The sequence below is a fragment of the Panthera leo genome, chromosome D4 (genome assembly GCF_018350215.1).
Source record: "Panthera leo isolate Ple1 chromosome D4, P.leo_Ple1_pat1.1, whole genome shotgun sequence".
In the NCBI taxonomy this organism is placed as follows: domain Eukaryota; kingdom Metazoa; phylum Chordata; class Mammalia; order Carnivora; family Felidae; genus Panthera; species Panthera leo.
Window position 1 is genome coordinate 32,569,099 of NC_056691.1, and position 23,654 is coordinate 32,592,752.

General features: G+C 35.9%; 1 protein-coding gene across 6 annotated transcripts in view; it reads left to right on the forward strand.

The window, feature by feature from the left end:
• KDM4C (lysine demethylase 4C) overlaps positions 1-23,654 on the forward strand; it is a 432,720-nt gene that overhangs the window by 298,569 nt on the left and 110,497 nt on the right. For 3 of the 6 annotated variants that reach the window (XM_042914120.1, XM_042914121.1, XM_042914122.1), the window contains exons 17-18: positions 7,546-7,601; positions 10,060-10,168. In XM_042914120.1, coding sequence (XP_042770054.1) covers positions 7,546-7,601; positions 10,060-10,168 — 165 coding nt within the window. Of the gene's footprint in view, positions 1-7,545; positions 7,602-10,059; positions 10,169-15,221; positions 16,116-23,654 lie in introns of those variants that run through there. The other 3 variants (XM_042914123.1, XR_006196163.1, XM_042914124.1) reach the window with 3 other exon arrangements.

Genomic DNA, 23,654 nt, shown 5'->3' on the forward strand with positions numbered 1-23,654 from the left:
CTGCACAGATATAAATGTTTATCTAAGATAGATTCTAAGAAGTTGAATTGCTGATTCATACTTCATGTGCATTTAAAATTTTGATTGATAATGCCAAATTCCTCTCCAAATCCACCATAAAATCTTATATACCCCCAACCCATATGTTTTCTGATGTAAAAATCTGAAGTTATATCTCATTATTTCGTTTTTCACCCTTTATTCTCGAAGTTGGGTATCTTTCTGTGTTTATTGTCAGTGAAGAGTCTTTGAATCTTTTGTCTATTTTTCAAAAGTGTGGGTTTTTACAAAATACTTTCTGGATAGCAGTCTTTGTTTTATATTGGAAATATTTTTTGTCTTATCATCCTAGGTTAATTTATTTATTAGTATGTTATTTATCCTTCAGAATGTTAAAATGTTGATATAGTCAGAATTTACTAATCTTTCCAATATGCCTTTTATCTTTTAAATGTTATATTAAGGAGTCATATTTATTCTAAATACATCAATATATTTGCCTACAATTCATTTTAATACTTTTATATGTCTGTTTTGTTTTTGAGTTTAGATTAGTAAATCAATTGTAATTTATTTTTATGATTCAGAGACGGATACTCTCTCTTTGACTCTGTCTCTCTCTCTCTCTCTCTCACACACACACACACACACACACACACACATTTCAGTATTCAGTTGAATACATTGTTGAATAGTTTGTGGTATTGATTTTTGGTTATTTAGCTCTTTGTTTTTTCTAATTTTCTGTTACTAAGAGTGATCTATTTAACATTCTTCAAGTTTTTTAACTATATTTTTTGGTTATAGAATTTTTATATTGTTTTTAAAAATCTAATTTGTCATTTATTTATAGTCTCTTACTTACATTTCTAATACCTGCATTAAATTTTAAAACATGCTAAAGTACTTATTTTATATCTTGTGCCTATGATTATTATATATCTATCTATCTAATTCTACATTTTATTTATTCTGCTCATGGAATCATGTTTTCTTGCATGGCTTTTGAGTTTTGATTTTGAGCATATTAACCCTTAGAATTTAATATCTGGGAATTTTTTGTGACCTTTGTTATGGGTGGTGACTGAAAATCATAATTTTCACTTCAAAATTATCACAACCCACCTTCCAGTAATATCACCCTACTTTATGAACAATGTAAGAACTTTACAGTAGTGTGATTTCATTAAGCCTCTTTCCCTTTATGATCTTATCTTACATTTACCATTACATACATTAAACTCTACAACATTGTTATTTTTGTTTGAAACAGTCAAGTCTTCTTATGAAACTTACAGTCTCTGTCTCTCTCTCTTTGTATCTTTGTGTTTTGAAAATACAAAACATTTATTTATATTTACCCATGTATTTATTCTTTTTTGGTGTTCTTCGTTCTTTTGTGCCAATCCATGGTTCAGGCTGGTGTCATTTTCCTTCATTCTTTCAAATTTTTTGTCTCTATTTTTTATTTTTTTATTTTATCTTTATTTTCAAAGGATATTTCCTTGGAAATGAATTCCAGATTGCCAGCTTTTTTTTTTTTTTTTTTTTTTTTTTTTTTTTTTTTTTTTTTTTTTTTTTTTAGTATTTTATAGATATTGTTCCATTGCCACTTTTCTGGTCAGATATCAAATGTAATTCATAGAGTTTACTGAATATGTCTTGTTTCTTGTGCTTCTAAGAATATGGTCTTTATATTTGGTTATCACAATTTTGACTACTGTATATTTAGATGTGTTTTCTTTATATTTATCTCTTGGGATTTGCTGGGCATCTTGAATCTGTGGGTTCACCTTTTTTTTTTTTTTTACCACTTTTGGAAAGTTTTCTACCATTTTCTCTTCCAGTATTTCTTGTCATCTACTCTCTCTTTCCTCTCCTTCTCAGTCTCCACTTATACAGAAATGGAACAGGTTATTTTCCTTTAGATCTCTATTCCTCCTCCTAACTGTTATTATTCCTTCTATTTCCTATTCACGTCTTTAAAGCCATTTAAGTTTTACTCTCACAATTCCAGTCTGTTTGGAAATCTATTGAATTCAACATTATTGATGTCATTTTTTTTTTATTTCTACCATTTACACTTTTTAAAAATAGTTTCTATGACTTTGCTAAAATATTTCTCTCTTCACATATGTTGTCTTTTTCATTAGCTCCTTTAGCATTTTGAACATACCAGTATGAAACTCTCCATGTGATCATTCCAGTATCTTGTTCATTTTTTGTGTCTGATTTTATTGATTCTTTCCTTTCTTGATTGTAAATCATCTTCTTGTTTTTTTAGTGTACGATGTGCTCTTCTTGATTATGGGCTGGATATTTTGTCTGTAGCAACTGATGTTAATATTATTTTCATAAAGGACATGGCCTTTTGTCTGTCAGTTTTCTACAGTAGTAGTAAGTCAGTCTGATTTGTAGGTTGAGCTGGGTTTGAGCTTTGTTTCAACTTTAGTTTGATTCAGTCTACTCTATTTTGAGATGTTTTGAGGATAGGATTGGGATTTTCCCTTCAGCATGTCTGTTCTCTCAGCACTGTGGAAACTCTAGCATCTGTTGGCTTTTCATAACTGAGTTGACAGCTTTTAGAACTATAGAAGATCTTTCCTTGCTTTAGAGCCTAGCTGCCTGGATTTGAGGTTCCTGGAGAGTTTTCTTTTCTCTCCAGTTCTACTTCTTGCATTTTGCACCTCACGAGAATTATTGATGACAGATCTATATTTTGTTCCCTGCTAAACCACTGTACCCAGATAATTCACTGGCAATGTTATGTATAAGTTGTCTAGAAGCACAATTAACTTTTCACATATGTAACCACTGTTCTTGTATTTATTGTGTGTTTGTGGAATGCTTTACATTTATTAACTCATTTAGGGAAGTAGCATTTTCCCCACCCTTTTACAGATAAGATATCTGAGGCAAGGTCATACCACTAGTAAGTGACAGAACTGATTTGAACCCTGACTGTCTGCACCTTATTAAACCTCAGGATATGGCCTGGCTCTCTAGTGTTACTGTTGTTCCTCTCAGTTAAGTTGGATTCATGTAGCCCAGACTACCTGAAATGTTGTTTTTTCCTAAAATGGTATCATTTTTCAAAGGAAGGAGTGGAGATAAATTTAATGATCTTATACCAGTGAGAAGCTTTATTTTCTAGATTAATGAAACAAGAGGGAATACAAATTGTTAATTGATACATGCTACTGTAGTTCAATTTTTTATGATAGGTGTTCTTTCGAGGGTATTAGTTAAAATATGAATTCTTAGTCATTTGTAGAAATGAGGAAATGGGGACTTGATTATACCCTTTATCATTTTCTTCTTCATAATATGGTTAAGTACACATCTGTCTTCTCCCTTCCTAAACTGTGAGTTTCCTAGGGCAGGCATAGTTCCCTGTTTACTTGGGCACTCTACTTTGAAATCTCGTGCCTTGCCTTGTACTTACAGGCAGAGGATGCTGGAGAAAAAGGTCATGGGCATGTGCTCAGGAAGGCCTGAGTTTGAACCCCAGCTACTCCCTTTGCTGGTTGGAACACTATAGCTTGGGCCAAATCCAGCTCACTGCCAAGTTTTGTAAATAACATTGTTATTGGAATACAACTAGACCCATTTGTTTACATATTGCCCTCCAACGTCAGAGTTTAGTTACAACTCTGTAGTTGTGCAAAGCCTGAATTAGTAAATATCTGGCAATTTACAGAAGAAGTTTGATGGCTCCTGGATTGGATGGTTTTAGGCAAGTTACTTAATCTCTTGAATCTTAGTTTCCTCATAAATGAAGTGGGATATAAATTACCTAATAAGTTCATGTTAAGGAAGGGAGGTAAAGTATATGATGTTTCCGACATGGTATATCTGGAGTGAATTAGGCCTTTGATTACCTTTATTCTTCTAATTGAAAATACTTATTATTGATAACCAGTTTAATAAATCAGGGTCCTGAAGGACTCTATCACTCTGCATTCATTCAATCCTTTTACTGAATTAAAAGATGAGCGATACTAGAACAATTGGTATATTTGGTAGGTGTGAGCCTTTATGTAGCTCAGGTATTGTATGGATTCTTTAGAAAACTTGCACTACTTTTTAGCTAAGGATGTTAATCCTTATTAATCCCTATTAAATTTTAGAATTATCAATTTAGTTTCCTGACAATAAAGTACTATTTAGAAAAGGAAAGAAATGTTAAAAAGTGTCCATTCTGATATTGCCCTTTATTGGGTTATAAACATAGGCATTTAGGGCAAGTTCATTTACAAATGAATGAATTGACAAATTGACATGTTTGTGCTGTGACAAATCAGCTAGTTTGCACCATGTGAGTGATGGTTCACAATGACATAACTGGATACGACTTTTTTCTTTTCCTACTTATTTTTTCAAAATTGAGTGAATTAAATAGAAACCATGATATCATATATATCATGTAAATAATATAAATAACTAACTGGCCAGGAATATTTTTCTCTTTTACTAAGAAAGATGATTTTTCAGGTAAATTGTGACAAAAATAACTCCATGTCAAATCATTGTTTCTTAAGTCCATGTTAAGTTACCAAAGCCTGCAGCTTTCTTTCCTTAGTGCTCCAGTATGTGAAAATGATCTTTGCAGTTTTTTAAACCTTTGGTAATTTTCAAGATTTTCACTCTGCCCTATTTTGCCATTTTCTCATTTATTTAACAAATTCATCTGGAAGATGTACTCTTTATTGGGCATTGTAATAGAGAAAGAGTAACCTGACAGATATTTCCACAGCACTCATTGAGCTTACAGTTTAGTGAGGAGAGCAAAATGAATTCAACAAATAGTTAAAAAGAGTAATGAGTGAGAAGTAACTGGGCCAGGAAACTAGGAGAGCCTTCTTTGAGGAATCAACATTGAGGTTGAGATGTCAAGGATGTGTTCAGTGTAATTAATAAAGACATAGATAGAATAGTACAGAGCAAGGGTGGACAAGGTCTAGGCCTGACGATCCTGGCCCTTTGGAATGATGTTAAGTCCTGGGAAGCATTCAAACCCATTCTGGTTAGTTCTTCACTGACCTGGAGTGGCTGTTGCAGTAAAGTAGGTCTGCTTGAAGGGCACTGGGGGTATCAACTAATGTGGCAGCAGTGATGGTGGAGAGAGGAGGATGTGTTTGGACATGGGATCGACAGAACTCAAGTGATTAGATCTAGGATGAGAGGAAAATTATGGCTTCCAGCATGAGCTAGAAAGGTACATGGTGCCACTGATGGGAAACAGTGGCGAGTTGAGGAGACATGAGTTCATTTTTGCATGTGTGTTTGAGATGCCTGTCGAGTGTTAGCCAGACATTCCAGGAAATTAATGTTTGAGTCACTCACCAGCCTTTTGAGAGTCAAGGTAGTGGATCAGATGCCCAGCAAGTAGATGTGGATAAGAAGTAAACGGGAACTCTTACAAAAATTACAGTGTTTAAGGAGTGTGGAAGAGATGGCTGTTAAAGGAAGCACAGGATCAGCTAGAGATGGAGAAGGACAGTGAGGGGTGTGTAGGGTCATAGAAACCACAGGTAGAAATTGTCAGGTATGCTTCACATACCTGTGTTGAATGCCGCTTAGAGGTCAGGTGAACCAGGGGCTTGGAATTATCCGTTAGATTTTGTGACACAGAGGTCACTGGTAACCCCAGAAAGAACTAGTTCTATATTGTGGCGAGTGGAAGCCTTCTCAGCTTCACTTAAAATCGAGAGTCTATCTGTTCTGTTTGAGAGGACGCTTTCCTCCCAGTGTGGTGGTGTGCTGCAGTGCGTGCCCCTTTCCGGGATCCTCTTCAGGTGCTTTAAAGCAGTTGCCACGCTGCTTTGCTGTATTTAACTCTGCTAATGTGTCCCTTTAGGCTTCTTCTCACTACTAGTTTCATTCATCAGAACTCTTACGCTCTTAGTGTCTGAGCTCCGCACCCTCCACAGCCCTCTTTTGCCACATTCCCACTTCAATCCTGGTATTTTTAAATATTCAATGAAAATATTTTACCTCGTGTTTTGTTTTCATTTTCGTTTTCTCTCTCTGTAGAAAGTGTGTTGAAATGCTGGAAAAATAGTTAAAATCAGTAATGTTTTATGAAATTGTTTTTGAATATTTTAGATATTGAATAATTTGAACTGGTAATATTCGGACTGAACTATTACTTTTAACGTGTGTTTCATCAAAACCATTATTTCAAAGGCCTCTAGAATCTGGCTTTGTTACGGAGAAAATCCATCAAGTTATCTCCTTGAGCTGGGTTTATACTGGATTCAGATGTATATACACATGGCAGCTTTTGCTGCTCTGAACCTTTTAATAATAACCCAGGAAATTTCAAATAGATGTTTAGAGGCTTTCCAGACCCACAAACCCATTGAACATTTCTGGTTGTTTCCCTTTTTTGCTGCCTGTTAGGAGTTATACAGGTATATTGATTCTCCTGAGTTGTTTTGGTATTTCACTACTCAGAAAAATTAAAGCTATGGAGTTTGACATCCCGGTATTAATAGTAGATGAGTTAAAGGGATTTCCTGTAAATTAGGCAAAACTGTCAACATTAGTTAAAGAAGATCACCTTGGAGAACAGATAAAGAGATTTTATATATATAGTGTGGAGAGGGAAAAAACCCAAAATAACCCATAGTTATTTTTAAAAACTTATTAATTCAGTAAATTGAAAGGACATCTATTAGTGCCTGAGGTTGAAAATTTTAAAAGTTACTTAGGTATTTAATTTAAAAATTATAGGTCAGCAAAAGGCTGACCCTGGCCCTGTTTTCTCATGGACTTTTTCACAGAGTTTTAGTGAGAAATGATAAAGTTTGTATTTGTGGTAAAGGGAGTCCTCTTCAAGTGAAACAGTCTATGCCAATCTAAGATATACAAAAGTGCCCAAAATAGAAACTTAGGTGGGGAGGAGACATTTCTTGGCACTTTCTTCTGAAGGGGGTGGATAGCCTGGGTTTATCAGTACGATTTTTGCAATACCGTTTGCCCACAGAAAGACCCAAATGATATTTTTGTGAAAAGAGTACCTTTTAAAAAGAGCTTTGTGCTAATCCTTATATCGAATGGAGCCTGCCAATACTCTATTCTGTAGCTATCCTGTATACACGAACGGATTCCCAGAGCACAAGAGAACTCAGTCATATGTATATTCTCTGTTCTATAATTCTAGTACATACTGTCTAGTCTGTCAAGTGCTGTGTGTCACAGCTTTCCCCCAAGGATGGCAATGAACATGATACCAGGGTAATGATGGTTCCCTCTAGGATATATCTGTTTCTGTCTGTCTGTCTGTCTGCCTGTCTGTCTATTGATCTCTAGAGAGAGAGAACATTTTTGTGTGTACCCTCACTTTTTACCCTCTCTTTTTCCCTTCCTTTCTTGAACTGCTTAGAGATAGCCATTATGAAGTTCCTGATGGCTTTAATTTCAAAATAAAAAGGTGGAATTTATGGGAATATTTACATATATAGTAATGATGTCTGTTAAATGGGTGTGATAATTGTGTGTTTTTTTTTTTTTGTTTGTTTGTTTGTTTTTTTGTCCTAGGAGTGCTGTCTCTGCAATTTGAGAGGGGGTGCTCTTAAGGAAACGAAGAACAATAAGTGAGTAATGTGTTAATTGTGTTCAATTTCATTGTTTCCTTCTGCTGTCTAGAATGTTGAACCTCAGTGTGGACTGTTTGCTTTACCTCTCATTATTGGACACATTGTTCCAGAACTTTTGCTGCCCAGATCTGAAGTTGAGATTCTGTGCATGTCTTCGGAGACCATTCATTACTGAAAGCACAGCACATTCCCCTCTGCTGGACAAAGGTGGTCTTGCTTCTCTCCATGTCTCTGACACTGATGAAGGATAACCCCTCTTTTACTGATGGTGTTTTTAAAATGAAGGCAGCCCATGTCATCTAGGTATCATTGGGATCCTAGTGTTTAATATGATGAATCCTATTAGTCTAATAGAACCAATGTGCCTGAAAACAGTGAAATCTGTTGCCTTCAGATAAATAAAATCAATCATAGTCATAACATTTAAACAAAATTATTTGCTTTTAAAACCAAATTAACAAGAAAGTGTGTATACTAAAATAGAAACACAGGGAGAAAACATTAATTTTAAGATACAAAGGGGATTGGAGAACATGAAGAGAATCTTGAAAGAGTAATTAAGTGAACATAAAAGAAAGGCAATCTGGTTTTTAATGTGGTTATTGAAATATATTTTTTGCATGAGTATTATTTTCATGACCCAATTTTAGTATTGAAAGTGGGGACAAAGCATATTAAAGGTTCCTTTGGTAATAGGAATATGTAGAAATGGTAGAGGCAGGGGCACCTGGGTGGCTCAGTCAGTTAAGCGTCCGACTTCAGCTCAGGTCATGATCTCACAGTTTGTGAATTTGAGGCCCATGTTGGGCTCTGTGCTGACAGCTCAGAGCCTGGAACCTGCTTTGGATTCTGTGTCTCCATATCTCTCTCTGCCCCTCCTCTGCTCAGGCTCTCTCTGTCTCTCTCTTTCTCTCTCTCTCTCTCTCTCTCTCTCCCAAAAATAAACAAACATTTAAAACAGTTAAAAAAAACAAAAACAAAAAGAAAACAAAAAAGTAGAGGCAGAGGTTGTAAGCTGGCATTAAAGGGTCAAATACAACCCCAAGGTATGTTTTAGTTGACTGACACACAATTTTATAAATTTGATCTAAATTTTAGAAGTTGATAGATTTTATATAAAAATCCAGATATTTATCTGTACTTGAAATATAATTGTGCATCTCTAAATGGCAATAACATGTTGGGATGAGAACCTGGCCTCAATAGGACAGATGCTCCCCAGGTTACCATCATTTACCAGTACACATATATTTGCTTACCTCCTGCCTGGCCCTGTAGGCACTAGAGTTGAGACCCCTGGTGTAATGTAATGATTGAATTAGCATTAACTATGTGCATGTGCACTTGTTTCTGATTGCTTCTAAGGAAGAATAAAGGCATTTATCATTCCTATGTTGATAAATTTCAGTCTATTAGACTTAATATTTGCTTGATTTTAGATCTTCCTCTTTCAGTCTTAGTTAATGTGATTGGTAAGGTACTAAAAAGTGTTGCTAGGTCTAGGGTATTGAACAAATCATGCAGACTGTTAGATGATTTAGGTGGTTCCTATAAAGACAAAGGTGATAAGAACTTCTCTTCCTACCCATGGGCCAGGACAAAAGGGAATAATGTGTACTATAGAATTATAATATTTATTTAGATTTGAAAGAATGCCCTGATGGGGTGGACACTTGTCCTTTCTCCTTTGGTCTTTAAAGGCAGAATAGAGTCTGAGTGACATACTACTCTTTGACTTATAAATGGGCTGATGGATGTGGTAATTCCTTCAAGGTGTCTTTAAACCTCAAGAGTCTTTATTTTTACTTGGGGCATAACATTTATGAGAAACTAAATAGTGTTAATGGGGACATTTTTCTGGAGTAATTCAGAATTTGAGAGGAGATACTAGGATTTAAGTAGGAAGTGAGAGAACCAGCTAATTTCATTCCTCCTTATCTTGGGTTCCTTTGGTTATAGTTCGATTGAAATGAGAAACGATTTAATTAAAGACTTAGTACTAATTCTCTTAGAAAACTTTACTATTCTAATTTTCATGACACTTGTATTATGTAAAAGATTATACGCTGTATCCAATTCATACCTTTTATTAATTGAACTAATCTTTTGCCACATATTGATTTGCTTAAGTATATTAAACACCTGTTATATTTTAGTACCAAATGAAATAGCAGCCCTACATTTCAGTATTTTGCAGATCCAGTGTAGAAAAATACCATATATTGATAGGATCAAGTCTCGGTCTTCACCCCACTCTGCAGGTTGCAATTGTGGGCAGGTGTGGTACTGAATCTATCCGGGTATCACCTGATAGGTTTAAAATTCAGAGTCTGGTTTGTGATTGGTTTAGGCTTTTGGCTTTCCTTCTCTGTGAGAATTGCCACTGCCCAGTTGAAGTATGTGGTGTGCAAGCTTAGAGAACTTTTGTTTATGTTTCATGTCTCCTTTCCCATAGGTGGGCCCATGTCATGTGCGCCGTTGCAGTCCCAGAAGTTCGATTCACTAATGTCCCAGAAAGGACACAGATAGATGTAGGCAGAATACCTTTACAGAGGTTAAAATTGGTGAGTGACAAAGCTTCTTTTTAACTTCATAAATTAGTGTTAATTTCAATTTATGAATATTTCTTTTAATGTATACATTCTCAAGATAATTTTTTTTAGTTTCATTTAATATTCTACCCTTTTCTCCTAAATTTACTTATTTGTATATGTTCTTTCCATGTTATATTATAAATATGCATATAACCTTCCTCAATTCGTTTAAAATGAGGCAAAAGAATACTACTTTTTTTGGATTAGTGTGAATTTTCAAACCATAGGCTGTCTGGTGAAGTTTGTTAGTAATATACCTGAGATATCTATCTTTATTTCAATTGTTTAGTTTTCCTCTCTGGCCTGTCTTTGGTTGGTCCTGACTTAGCAAAATGTACCTAACCTGATTTCATCATTTCTTCACCAAGAGATTTGCAGAGAAATAGAAAAAGTTTTTTTATTACTAAGGAATTTTTTTCGCTTATGAATAGATACAAGTCATTTAATTTGCCAGACTCTCTGGCTGATTATCTTCTGACTGGTTTAGAAACATTCATAGAAATCTTCCTACTGGTTCTCTTTGTTAAGAATGTTTTTCACTGCAAAGATTTAGGCCTTTAATTCCTCAACATTGAAGTAATGTTGGAGTTCTGTTCAAGTGTGAGCCAAGAGAGCATTAGTTTAGGCCCTTAAATTTCATATTTAATGACGATTTTTTCTTATTTTATATTGCATGATTTAGAAAATACTGGAGTGTGTTTTACACATGGATTTAATTCCCTAGAATTTCTTCAGTACTTGTTATTTTTGACTTGAGGTCTTTCCAAGTATTTCCAGGTATTCCAAAATAGAATATTTTGGGTACGGTAGCTGTAACTTTTTACCCAACTATTAACTTGTTACTAGTCTCTTGCCCTTCAGGGAGCTGGGCATATTGTCTCTGGACCTCTGTCATGAGCACTTCGATTTTAGTCTACAGTCTTTCATTCTCAGAGAAGAGAAAGTATATATTGTTATGTTCCATTGAAGCTGCATCAAGAATTTTGCATCACTAGAAAATATGTGGTGACCTGATGATTGTCATTGGCAGGTGTAAGTGGTAGGGCCAGGATGTTCAGGATGTGGTAATGGAAATTTTGTGGATGAAATTGAAATAATGGGTCATTTAAATGGCCCTGTAAAGCTCACAGTGATATAAGAAGAGAGTAAAAAGTTCTTCAGCTCATGGACTTCCCATAGGAAAGTTTAAAATCATATATCTTGGTCAACAGTTGAAACACACACACACACACACACACACACACACACACACCCCAATGAGAAACAGTTTGCCAGAATTAGGACTATGAGGCAGGATATTTAAAGAATGTTGAGTTCATCACATGTTGAAGAATTCAATGTTTATTAGGACAAATATTAACAAAAGTCTTGTATTTTAATTTTTTTCTAATTTACAAGTGTTACATATTTGCGAAAATTCCAACACGGCATTTAACAATCATCTTTGGTTCTCTATCCTGAAAGATGACTTCTGTTACCAGTTACCCCTCATTGTTACCCCTCAGAATGAGTGGTCACTACTCTTGATGTGTTCCCTTAAGGAACTATATCCTGGCGAATCTAGTCCATGAATGCTTCCTTAATGATTTATTGTTCCTCACACCAGTCCCAAAGGGGTTTTAAGGGAACAGCAGGAAAGGACAACATGGGATCACTTCAGTGCTATTCAGGAAGTTATATTTAGAAATTTGAAATCTGAAATGGCAAAGCTTACTGTTTTCTTCTCAGTGGTATGCTTCACCTTGATTGTGTATATCACATATTCCTTATAGAATGTTTTACATCCTTAAACAATTGGTATCTTGAAAAGAGTATGTTTTGACTGAATTTAAGATCACCTAAAGTCTACTTCTGATGTCAAGGTAGAGCTGTTTATTGACATGTTTGGCTAAAAATGGCAGGCTTTTTTTCTATTTTCAATATGCATGGAGAGTTTCTTGGAGTGGTATTTATAAAAGTACTCACAGTGGTTAAGTGGGAAAATACAAGGAAGAACTTCATTTTGGGGAAAAGATCACTCAAAATTAAGTTATAGTTTGAAAGTGGGCAACAGCCAAAAGTCTGGATGACTTTTTTGTAAGAATCCTCAAGAAAGCAGCATCACTGTGGTGAATCTCCCATCACAGTGTCTGTGCACTAGTCTTTCTCACTTGGTGATCAGACTCAGCTAGGCTGGCTTGAAAAGCAAAATTCACAAATGATCACCTGTGTGTGGTATGGGATGCACCTTTCCAGGGAACGAAATGCTGTGCCCTATAGGTACAGTCAAGGGTATGCTTTCCCAATATTAATTAGTATCCTTTTAAAGTTAAGTAATCTATTGGTACATGCCAACATTAGATGTCAGTATTAATTTATTTCACCAAACAATTATTACCTTACCTTGCCAGATACCTAGCGTATATTTTTTAAAATTTTTTTTAACGTTTATTTATTTTTGAGACAGAGAGAGACAGAGCATGAATGGGGAGGGTCAGAGAGAGGGAGACACAGAATCCGAAACAGGCTCCAGGCTCTGAGCCATCAGCACAGAGCCTGATGCAGGGCTTGAACTCACGAACCACGAGATCATGACCTGAGCTGAAGTCGGCCGCTTAACTGACTGAGCCACCCAGGCGCCCCCCTAGTGTATATTTTTAAATGAGGCATTGTTCCTGTATTTTGGCATCTTACAGTTCAGATGGGCTTTCTCAACTTTGGCCCTGTTGATGTTTTACACAGGATAATTTTTTGTTCTGGGTGACTGTCATGTGCTTCGTGGATTGCGGCAACCCTGACCAAACAGACCAAACCCTCCCAGATATCTTCTGGGAGGCAGTATCATTCCCATTGAGAACCAACCCACTGGTCTATAGGGAAGATATACACATAAAGATAAAATTTTAATTTTTGTCATTTTCAGGCAGAGAATATCTTGGTTGAAAGAAGTTGGAGACTGAGAGAATAGAAATTCTTAATTGTTTTCTAAAATAATTCTAGAGAACTTTTTTTGGCAAATTGTTTGAATTTATTTGTCAATAATGAAATTTGGCACATATATGTATGTTTACTACTGTATAATTATTATATAATCTAAGTGTTTTAACATTACTTGTTCTTATAAAAACTGAACAACCTTGAATAGTAATCAGGTGATGTGTATGTGTGTGTGCATGTACACACACACACAGTAATTTTGAGTATTTACGGAATAAAGAAAGGCAGGAAATTGTTACTATTTCTGGTTCTGGCTTAAAATTATCATGGCTGGAGACAATACCAAATGTCTTCTGCCTTTTTATGGCCTCTCCTTTAAAAGTTGTGGTGGTAAATTTATGCACAACTTTGTGTAAGCTGCTCCAAAGCAAGCATTGATTTCCTGATTAACATCACAGACACACAGATGATTAAGTCCAAGTAACTAGGAGTACTTCGGAGAGCCTGTGGAATTGGAACATCCATTCGGCACTTGCCCTGTTGTCTGAGAGTTCTGATGATGGAACTTCTGGTCAGTTGAGGATTGAAAACTGAAGTGACCTATTGTAGGAAGGACAAATTGCTCATCCATGAAGCAGCTGCAGCAAGTGGGGGTGGGGGGGGGGGCTCTGAGCCTCTCCCCAGTGCCCACTAGGTGGTGCTGCTGTACAAGGTTTTCATCACATTGCCCTTAAATCACCTCCCTTAGCAAGTGCCTAATTGGAGTCCTGCCCACGTTTGTAGAGGTGTGTGTGTGTGTGTGTGTGTGTGTGTGTGTGTGTGTGTGTGTGAGAGAGAGAGAGAGAGAGCAAGAGACAGAGACAGAGAAAGACACAGAGAGAGGGATGGCAGCAGGTTAGCGAAAGTGCTACTGGCTGTGCATTCAAAATGCTGAATTCCAGAGGGCAGGGTTTTAGTTCAGTTTTCATTTAGCTATAAGAAAAGAGCAGCTTTCCCTTGGGGCAAGTTAGTGTTTTTCTATATAAGTAATAAGCAATGCTATTAACAGCTAGTAACTGCAAGAGGCTTAAGGAGCAGCTGCTGGCAAACAAAAGTTTAAAATGTCTTCTGAAGTATGAAAGCTGTATATTTAAAAAATGATCATTACTATTAGTTTTTCTAGAACATGGAATAGTGGAATTTTTGCAGAGGTATTTGAATGTTTTGGTAATACTGTTGTTAGTCTTTTATTTATTCATTGGTTCAACTTGCAGCTTTTGAAATAGCTCTCTGTACAATTTTTTGTATAGGAAGTACCCCCCCCCCCACCCCCCGTAGAGGGTATAAGAAAGGATTTGTTTACTTTAGCAGATTTTCCCTCTTATTTACAATGACCATTTTCATAAAAGAGACAGCAAATGGAAAACAACTTTTCCAGTGCTCATCAGTGGATTATGTTGATCCTAAAATGGTGTGTGCTTATACGAAGAACCTTTATCTCATCCAGCCACCTTGTTTGGTAATGTCACAGGTGTGGCCTCTGCTCATCAGATAATTAAATGGACAATAATGATGATGCTAGAGTTATTTTCAAGACAATGTATTTTATTTTATGTGGTTGATAATTTTAAATACTTTAATAAAAGTCATTATTTTTTAAACTAAACAAGATTTTTGTGCAAAAATTTATTTGGCATATAGTGGTCTTTATCTAGATAGTTTTTTCTTTCCTTTCTTTCTTTAATAACATTTAGTTTTTGTGTAGAGTAATTATCTCAAGGGTTATGAAAGTAATTGCTGCCTTATCTAAAAAAAATGCCACAGGTTGCTCTCTAAAAGCACCAGGTTATCAAGCAGAGCCATCCTTTAATAGGAAAGAAATGGCTGAAAGTGACCTGAATAGGCTATAGCAAAGTTATGTCCAAAGAGAGAACCATTTATTCTCTGTCAGCCTGAGCACTCTTCTGATTATTAATGCACATTCTAGATTACTTCGTATTTTTCTAACCTCATTTTGAATGATTTCCTTTGCCTCTGCATGACTTTTCAACATGGGAAAAATTATTCTTTCGGTAAGCCCTGTCACAAACCCCTTCTTGTGTTTTCCAATACCTTCTCCACTCTCCAGTGAACATCAGAGCAAGGCACCTTGTAGGACAAATAATGAGGAAGATCCTGAGTACATTCCTACTCCCTACTTGAATGGCGTGCTCAAGGACAGCCAGTCTAGGGGTTTGTTTGAAGTCACAGATGACAGGTATGCCTGAAGACAAAAAGAAAACAATTGACCTCAGAATCTACTCAATCATTTCATTTTCTTAATTCCTTCAGCTTTGTTTTATATATTAATATGATTGCTTGGCCATGGTCATAATTGAATCTCTCAGGAACAAAATTGTGCAAAGATGGAAATACAAGAAAAGGAAATAGAGATAAAACACATATGAAGTTAGAATTCCTTTTTTTTTTTTAATTTTTACAATCGAAAAAAATATATAGGTAAAAATTATCAGGAAGAAGAATTAAGGACAGAAATTTAGAGAGGTAAAACAATATATTCTTTATATAGTGTAATCACACAGAAGACAGCAGTATTGTCTGCTGAAATAATCTTCAGTATCATTACTGTCTTTTGGAAGCAGATCACCAAAAAATCTTTAAATCTGATTATAAAATTTAAGGGAAGAACATTTTAAGAACCTAACAAAAGGAGTAAAACAGCATGAAGTTCTGGTATTTGTTACATACTTACCATGAATGTCTGTTGCATACATCGATCACTTGAAGATTAAATTAATTAAAGATCTGTGGAATTGGTATAAATAAAACAGCAAGTAGGATTTGTAGATTCTAAGAAATCTTGGAAATTTGCAGAAGACCTTAAATGCAGCCATTAGTTATTTTTTTTTTTTTCCTATAGGGAGAAAAGTTCTCAAATAGAAATGTAAGAATATTTATGGGACACATGGGTTGACTCAGTCAGTTAAGTGTCTGACTTCAGCTCAGGTCATGATCTCATGGTTTGTGGGTTCCAGCCCCCGCATCAGGCTCTGTGCTGACAGCTCAGAGCCTGGAGCCTACTTCAAATTCTGTGTCTCCCTCTCTCTCTGCCCCTCCCCTGCTCACGCTCTGTCTGTCTCTCTCAACAATAAATAAACATTAAAAAATTTTAATATTAAATGCATGTATCAAAGCAAATGATGTTTATGTTGATTGCCATCATTGCATAAGAACTTTCGCTGTTCTTTCACCACACATCTGTTCTTACAGAGGCATAGCACAGGGCCTTTGGCTTCTGTGTGTGTGTGTGTGTGTGTGTGTACGTTCCTAAGGTTTTTACATTTGAAATACTATTTTTGCAACCAAATAGAGGGAGAAATGAATTTTGGAATAGCTAAAGTTGCCCCCAGGCCTTCAGTGACCTCCGATGTGTATTTGACGAGTGAACTGAGCACAGGCACAAGTGTCCTCTGAGTGAAGAACATTATTTTGAAAAGGAATTTACACTGCAATGATGACTGAGCTACAAGCCTTTCAGTATCTGTCTGAGACCAACTATTCTGCTTAGAAGCCTCTATACACTTTAAAATTTGTACCTGAAGGCAAATAATAGTGAACTTGAAAGCCAGAGATTATAGTTTTGAAAGGTACATCAATTCTGAAAATAGAGTGGTTTCACTGTGGTGTTCCATCTGAAGAGTTGAATCAAGGGAAAAAAAAAATACATCCAGGCTTCCTATTTCTTAGAATAAAGCACTTGTTCTCTTGCTAACTGACTTGTGTTATCAGATGTATTGCATACTAAAAATAGAATTACTGAGAGAGTTGAGGTCTGCCTCATGTGCTGGAAGATCACCCTAAGTCCTGTTTAGTTAATGTTACAGCAGTGTTAGAGATCAGCTTTGCTTCCTTTCTAAAGGAATCACGGTTGTATTTGACAGAGCCTCTGTTAATGCATTTTGGAAAATGTAAAGACATATTGATTATCTTTCATCACTTTGAAGGAAAAAAAAAACAGCATTATAAAGCAATCAAAAAGTGTCATTGTGTTCCACATTAACTTATGTACTGTTTTATTCACATATTCAGTTGTTTTCAAAGACAAAGAGGAATTCTAAGAGAATAATAAACATTGACCGTGACCAGAGACTTTATTGTTTAAATGCAGTTGAGGAAAAATTTGCTTTTAATAAAGTGAACTCCTGAAGGAAGAATAAGTTATACTACTAATGACATAATTGTGGTGTGATGTATAGGATCCTATGATTTAATAAATTCAGTATGAAATTTACAATATCATTAAGACTATTCTTCAGGATTTCAACAAACACTGTATCCTCAACTTTGTAAGATTTTAAAACAAGTTTAGTGTAAAAAAAGGTACATTAGTAGCTGTATAGTACTTAACTGTCACAATGATTTGCTACAGGGACTAGATCCTATTGCAAGCTGTCAAATTTGTATATTGCTGTAATACCAAACCATAAAATCTTTTGAGTAAAATGGAAAATGTCAGATAGGCATGACTACAAATAATATACTTTCTGAAGGCTGTAGACATCTATAGGAGAAGATGTGTAAATGCATGAAATGTTATCTTGTTACTATGGATTTTTCTTTATCTGCTGAAAGAAAACTCCGAGGCAAAAGGAAATTGATTAGAATCTTTAAATTTTTACTTTTGAACTCATTTTTCCTGGGGACTAATTTTTGCAACATTATTAGATAGATAAGTAGAACTTCAGATGATTCACGATTAAAACATATTGTAAGAGAGTAATCTTATTTTTTAGCTTGCATTTCTGAATTATTCAATTTTTTTGTGATCTTATCTGTGTGAATAGTGATTACTGATGGATCTTTTAATTGAGTTAGTGAGCTGGGGTCGAGGTTCCAGAGATGGGGTCCCCCCCTTCACTCCAGCATTGACTGGGCCAATGCCAACAAACACATGCCAAACCAAGGCAGCTGCTAGGTGGCTCTAAACTATCTATAGGGTTTTCCTTGGCTAACAGTGATTGATAGCAGAGAGGTTATAGTTTTGGAAAGGTATAGTCATTATTTTGAAACAGTGGATTCATTATTATTTGTTTTTCTAATATTTTAGCATAAATTAGGTTGTTTATTCTCTCAGAAGGGTGTTTTTAGAATCTACAAAAATAGGTTGTGAGATGTTTTTGTATAGAGGGTGAATTTTTCCATAACTTGTAATTAATTTAACATATCACTGTGGTATATTTTAGACATGTTCTTTTATTTTTTTTATTTTTTTTTGTATGGAACATATTTATTTATTTATTTTTTCAATATATGAAGTTTATTGTCAAATTGGTTTCCATACAACACCCAGTGCTCATCCCAAAAGGTGCCCTCCTCAATACCCATCACCCACCCTCCCCTTCCTCCCACCCCCCATCAACCCTCAGTTTGTTCTCAGTTTTTAAGAGTCTCTTATGCTTTGGCTTTCTTCAACTCTAACCTCTTTTTTTTTCCTTCCCCTCCCCCATGGGTTTCTGTTAAGTTTCTCAGGATCCACATAAGAGTGAAACCATATGGTATCTGTCTTTCTCTATATGGCTTATTTCACTTAGCATAACACTCTCCAGTTCCATCCATGTTGCTACCAAGGGCCATATTTCATTCTTTCTCATTGCCACGTAGTACTCCATTGTGTATATAAACCACAATTTCTTTATCCATTCATCAGTTGATGGACATTTAGGCTCTTTCCATAATTTGGCTATTGTTGAGAGTGCTGCTATAAACATTGGGGTACAAGTGCCCCTATAGGCCCCTATAATTTAGTGATGTCATTTTCTAACGTGAGTTCATAAATACAGGTACCAGCACTGTTTTAGCCAGCCACAGTTTGGACTTCCTGATTGAAATATGAAAATGCCTTTACATTCATCTGTGTTACTGTTTGGATCATGTAATTGTACGTCTCTGTTACATTGAGATTAGGCTGTTTGTATCCAGTGTCCTCCACTTAAGCAAGCTTGCTATGCAGATTGATCTCTCTTAAACTCATCTGTAAACTGGGGTGGTTGTGAGGATGAAGTAAGAAAGTGAAGGGCCTGTAATATAGTCTCTGTGAGCTGCCATTTGGCCAATCAGGAACAGAGCAGATAAATGTTTCTAAGGAGGGAGTAGGTTCCTGGCTCTATTTTGTATGTTTGTTTATTTATCTGTTCAATAATTATTTCTTTAAGGCTTGCTTTGTGGTTAGGTGATAGATTTTATTTCATTTCTACAAATATTACAGAATAATGGAAGTTATTGAACATTAGACAAACAAATATTAGACAAGCAAAGCAGTATGAAAAGATCTTTTGTAGTAGAAATCTGGACTGCAGTGAAGGACCTTACTATATTTGGAGTATCAGGGTTGGCAATCCAGAGGTGGAGAAAATCTTCCTGGAAGAAGCAATGCGTTAATCTGAGACCTGAAAGATGAGGAGAGCTAGCTGGAAGAGGGGTCAGTATGCTTAGTAGCCTGGAAGTGGGGGGAATTGTAAGGTCTAGGAAGTGAAATTTCAGTAGAGCTGGAGCATGGAGTATAAAGAGGGAGATTGGAGTCTTGAGGAGAGAAAGCCTCAGATGATCTGGAACTGTGTGGTCCAACATGATAGCCACCGGCCACTTATGGCTGTTGAACACCTAGAATGTGGTTAGTGTTACTAAAGAATTGAACTTTAAAATTTTTGTTTTTTGGGGGCACCTGGGTGGCTCAGTAGGTTGAGCATTCAACTCTTGATTTTGGTTCAGGTCATGATCCCAGGATCATGGGATTGAGCTCCGCATCAGGCTCCGTGCTTGGTATGGAGCCTACTTGGGATTCTCTCTCACCTTCCCTCCTCCTGCCCTTCTCTCTTTCTCTCTCTCTCAAATAAAATTTAAAAAAAAATTGTATTTATTCTCATTCACATGGACACACCTCCCACTGCATTCCACTGACCCTCCACAAGTTTAGGCCCAACCACAGATATGGAGCACCAGCATGCAGGGGCTGGTAATGTCTAGCCCTAAAATATGCCTCTGTTGTACAGTGCCCAACAACAGTTCTGCCTCTCTAAATGAACCCTGACTAAGATACGTCCTGAGACAGTTAATTTCCACTCCTGCTATGTAACCTGAAGCAGGTGGGCAGTGGGCTAATGTTGGCAGGAACTATATTTTCACACTCCCCTTTTATTTTAAATTTTATTTAATTTTAATAAGCTACACTTAAAAACTGATGCAGCATAAACACATGAAAGACAATTGTAGTTTTGGTAGGTATACATTTCAAACACCCTTGAAAATTTAGTATCATAGTTGAGATGTGCTGTAAGTGCAAATAAGTACACAGCATATTTAAAAGACAGTATGAAAAAAAAGAATGTGAAATGTCTCATTAATTTTCATATTGGCTACATGTCAAAATGATAATATTTTACATTTGTTGACTTAAATAAGATATATTAAAATTAATTTCACCTGATTTATTTTTTATTGTAAAATATACTTAACATAAAATTTTCAATTTAATCATTTTTAGGTGTATATTTCTGTAGCATTAAATGTATTTACATCTCATGCCCCTGTATCTTCAGAACTTTTTCATCTTTCTAAATTAAGCTTACTCATTGAACAAATAATTCTCCATTCTCTCTACCCTCACCCATTTTTTAATGTTGCTCCTGAAATATTAAAAATTGTAGTATGGCTTCTATTGTATTTCTGTGGACATTGCTATTCTAGAAGACTTTGTACTTTATTATAAACACACTGGAGAACCTTTAATTACTGTTAAGAAGTGGAGTAGCATGGTCATATTTGTATTTCAACTATTTTTTTTTAAATTTATTTATTTATTTTGAGAGAGACAGAGTCAGTGCAAGTGGGGGAGGGGGAGAGAGAAAGAGAGAGAATCCCAAGCAGGCTCTGTGCTGGCAGCACAGAGACCAATGTGGGGCTCCAACTCACAAACCGTGAGATCATGACTTGAGCCAAAACCAAGAGTCAGACGCTTAACTGACTGAGCCACCCAAGAGCCCCTGAGCACAGGGCTCCACCACTGGAAGGAACATAAGGTTCGGGGGAAGTACATTTTGCACATACTTAATCTGAGGTCCTTATAGTTCATCTCCTGTTGCTCAAGAGAGAGATGTCCCAGAATCCTCCTTGTTGTGGGTATGTAGCTATTTAACAGCTTGCTCCTAGATTGTTAGGGCTAGAGGCATGTGATGGTCAATGACTATTACTGGTCAGTAATTCAGAGGTGGTGAACAACTGGGCTTTCTCTGGATGTGCGTTTGGTTCATGATAGTAGTGTATCTGCCATTCCAAACTCTTATTTGAAGTGTAATAGTAAACACAGTGTCAGCCCTGTAAGTTGCATTTAAGTTTTTCTTAAAGCAAAGTTGAAAATGAAAACGAAATCTATGGAAGTGAAATAGTTTGGTTCATAAGAAGACAAGCAAGAAAGAATGTCTCATGTTCTCCTGAAAGATAAATGTGTCCTTCAACCAATAAAAACACAGTATACTCTGGTATGTTGTTGCCAAGATGGGTGGCCACAGTATGAAAAAGGATTTGTTGTAAGAGTCACACGGGATTCACAAATCCATGAAAAGGTATTCATTTCAGGATTGTTTTTAGTTGTAATTTTAGCCTAATTTTAGTTCAAAATCATCTTTTTACTAACAGTTTTGGAGATAAAACTGACTTTAGGGTAAAATTTTAAATTGTGAATTTTTTCCATTCAGAATATAAAATACATTCCATCTTTCTTTGGTAACAAAATATTTTCCTTTAAATAAATGGAAAAATAGTGAAATAAATTGACCACTTTTCTTTACAGGAATAGTACTTAAGGTTAATTAACACTTAACCATTTTTCCCCTAGAGTCATCTGTTGCTCCTAATTGATTTAAAATTCATTGATTTTAAAACACTTATTCTCTATAGACAAAGCAAAAAAAAATATGGTAAAATCTTTTCACTAAACAGGTATTTTTCAGTAAAAAGAATTGTGAGATTCTGGCAAAAGTATAATTTTCATAGACTAATGAGCTATCTGACCAGAGCCAACTGAGCTTCAGGTGTTTTTTTTTACAGTGATAAATTGACCATGTCAAAATATGCAATCTAGTCTGGTGAAATATTTTACTATGAAAGTTTAATTCTCATTTTTTATTTATGAAAGCAGGGGAGTGTCATACTAGCTGATAATATGCTGGCCATTTGGTATGATTTATTTCAATGAGTGTCACTTGTTGATGTGTTTAGTGATTGTTGACCTATATTTAATTCTAAAACTCTAAGTGGTATGAAATGTAATAAATCAGCTGCTGTAGTTAAAAAAAAAAAACCAAAACAAATCATGATCCACAGATCTATTCAGTTGTCTTTTCTTAGTTTTAATGATGTCACAGCTTTATATTTGACAGCTGTTGATTTGGGGACAATGGAAGATTAACAGATTTCTTTACAATTGTGGGAATCTGCTTAGAATAATTTCTACAAAGCATATCTTTAAAATGTAATAAAATCATCTTTTATTACATGATTTTGGAATTCCAGCTTGTCATTTTCAAGGTTTTGAGGAAAATTATGGAATAAAGAGCATTTCTTTCATTCATTTATCAGTCTTTTATTCAGTAAATACTTATGGAGCTGATCTTAGCATTTGTTGCTTGATGACAAGGTGCACAAGATGGATAGGGTCACTCCTCTTTTTGGGTTTCCATTCTGGAAGAATTTAGATGTAGAACTTCTAAGGATGTGATTTCTTCTTTGGGTCATTTTGGAAGGCAGAAGGAAGGGCTGGAATAGAATGTTCATCTAAGGCATTTATTTACAGAGAGATTGAAATATGTACATCTGTTTCCTAATGTTTCCTAACAGGTATTTTTCTCACGTAGATAATTTCTTACAAATAGATAAAGTTTTAAAAAATGTACTGGGGAGCCTGGGGAGCTCAGTTGGTGAAGTGTCTGACTCTTAATATTGGCGCAGGTCATGATCTCACCATCTTGAGATCGAGCCCCGTGTTGGGCTCCACACTGAGTGTGGAACTTGCTTGGGATCCTCTCTCTCCCTTTCTCTCTGCCCTTCCCTTGCTCATGCTGTCTCTCAAATAAATAAACTTTAAAAATGTACATCTTTCAGATATGAAATTAGTTTGAGATCATTTTAGAAATAATAAACATCTTTGAAAGCATGATTTTAAGGGGCACCTGGGTGGCTCAATTGGTTAAGTGTCTGACTTTTGATTTTGGCTCCGGTCATGATTCCACAGTCGGTGAGATCAAGCCCCGCACTGACAGCATGGAGCCTGCTTGGGATTCTCTGTCACTCCTTCTCTCTCTGCCCTTCACCTGTGCTCACTCTCCCTCTCCCTGTCCTAAAAATAAATAAACATTCTTAAACAATTTAAAAAACCTGGGGCACTTGGGTGGCTCAGTCGGTTAAGCGGCTGACTTCAGGTCAGGTCATGATCTCACAGTTTGTGAGTTCAAGCCCCACATCGGACTCTGTACTGAAAGCTCGGAGCCTAGAGCCAGCTTCTGATTCT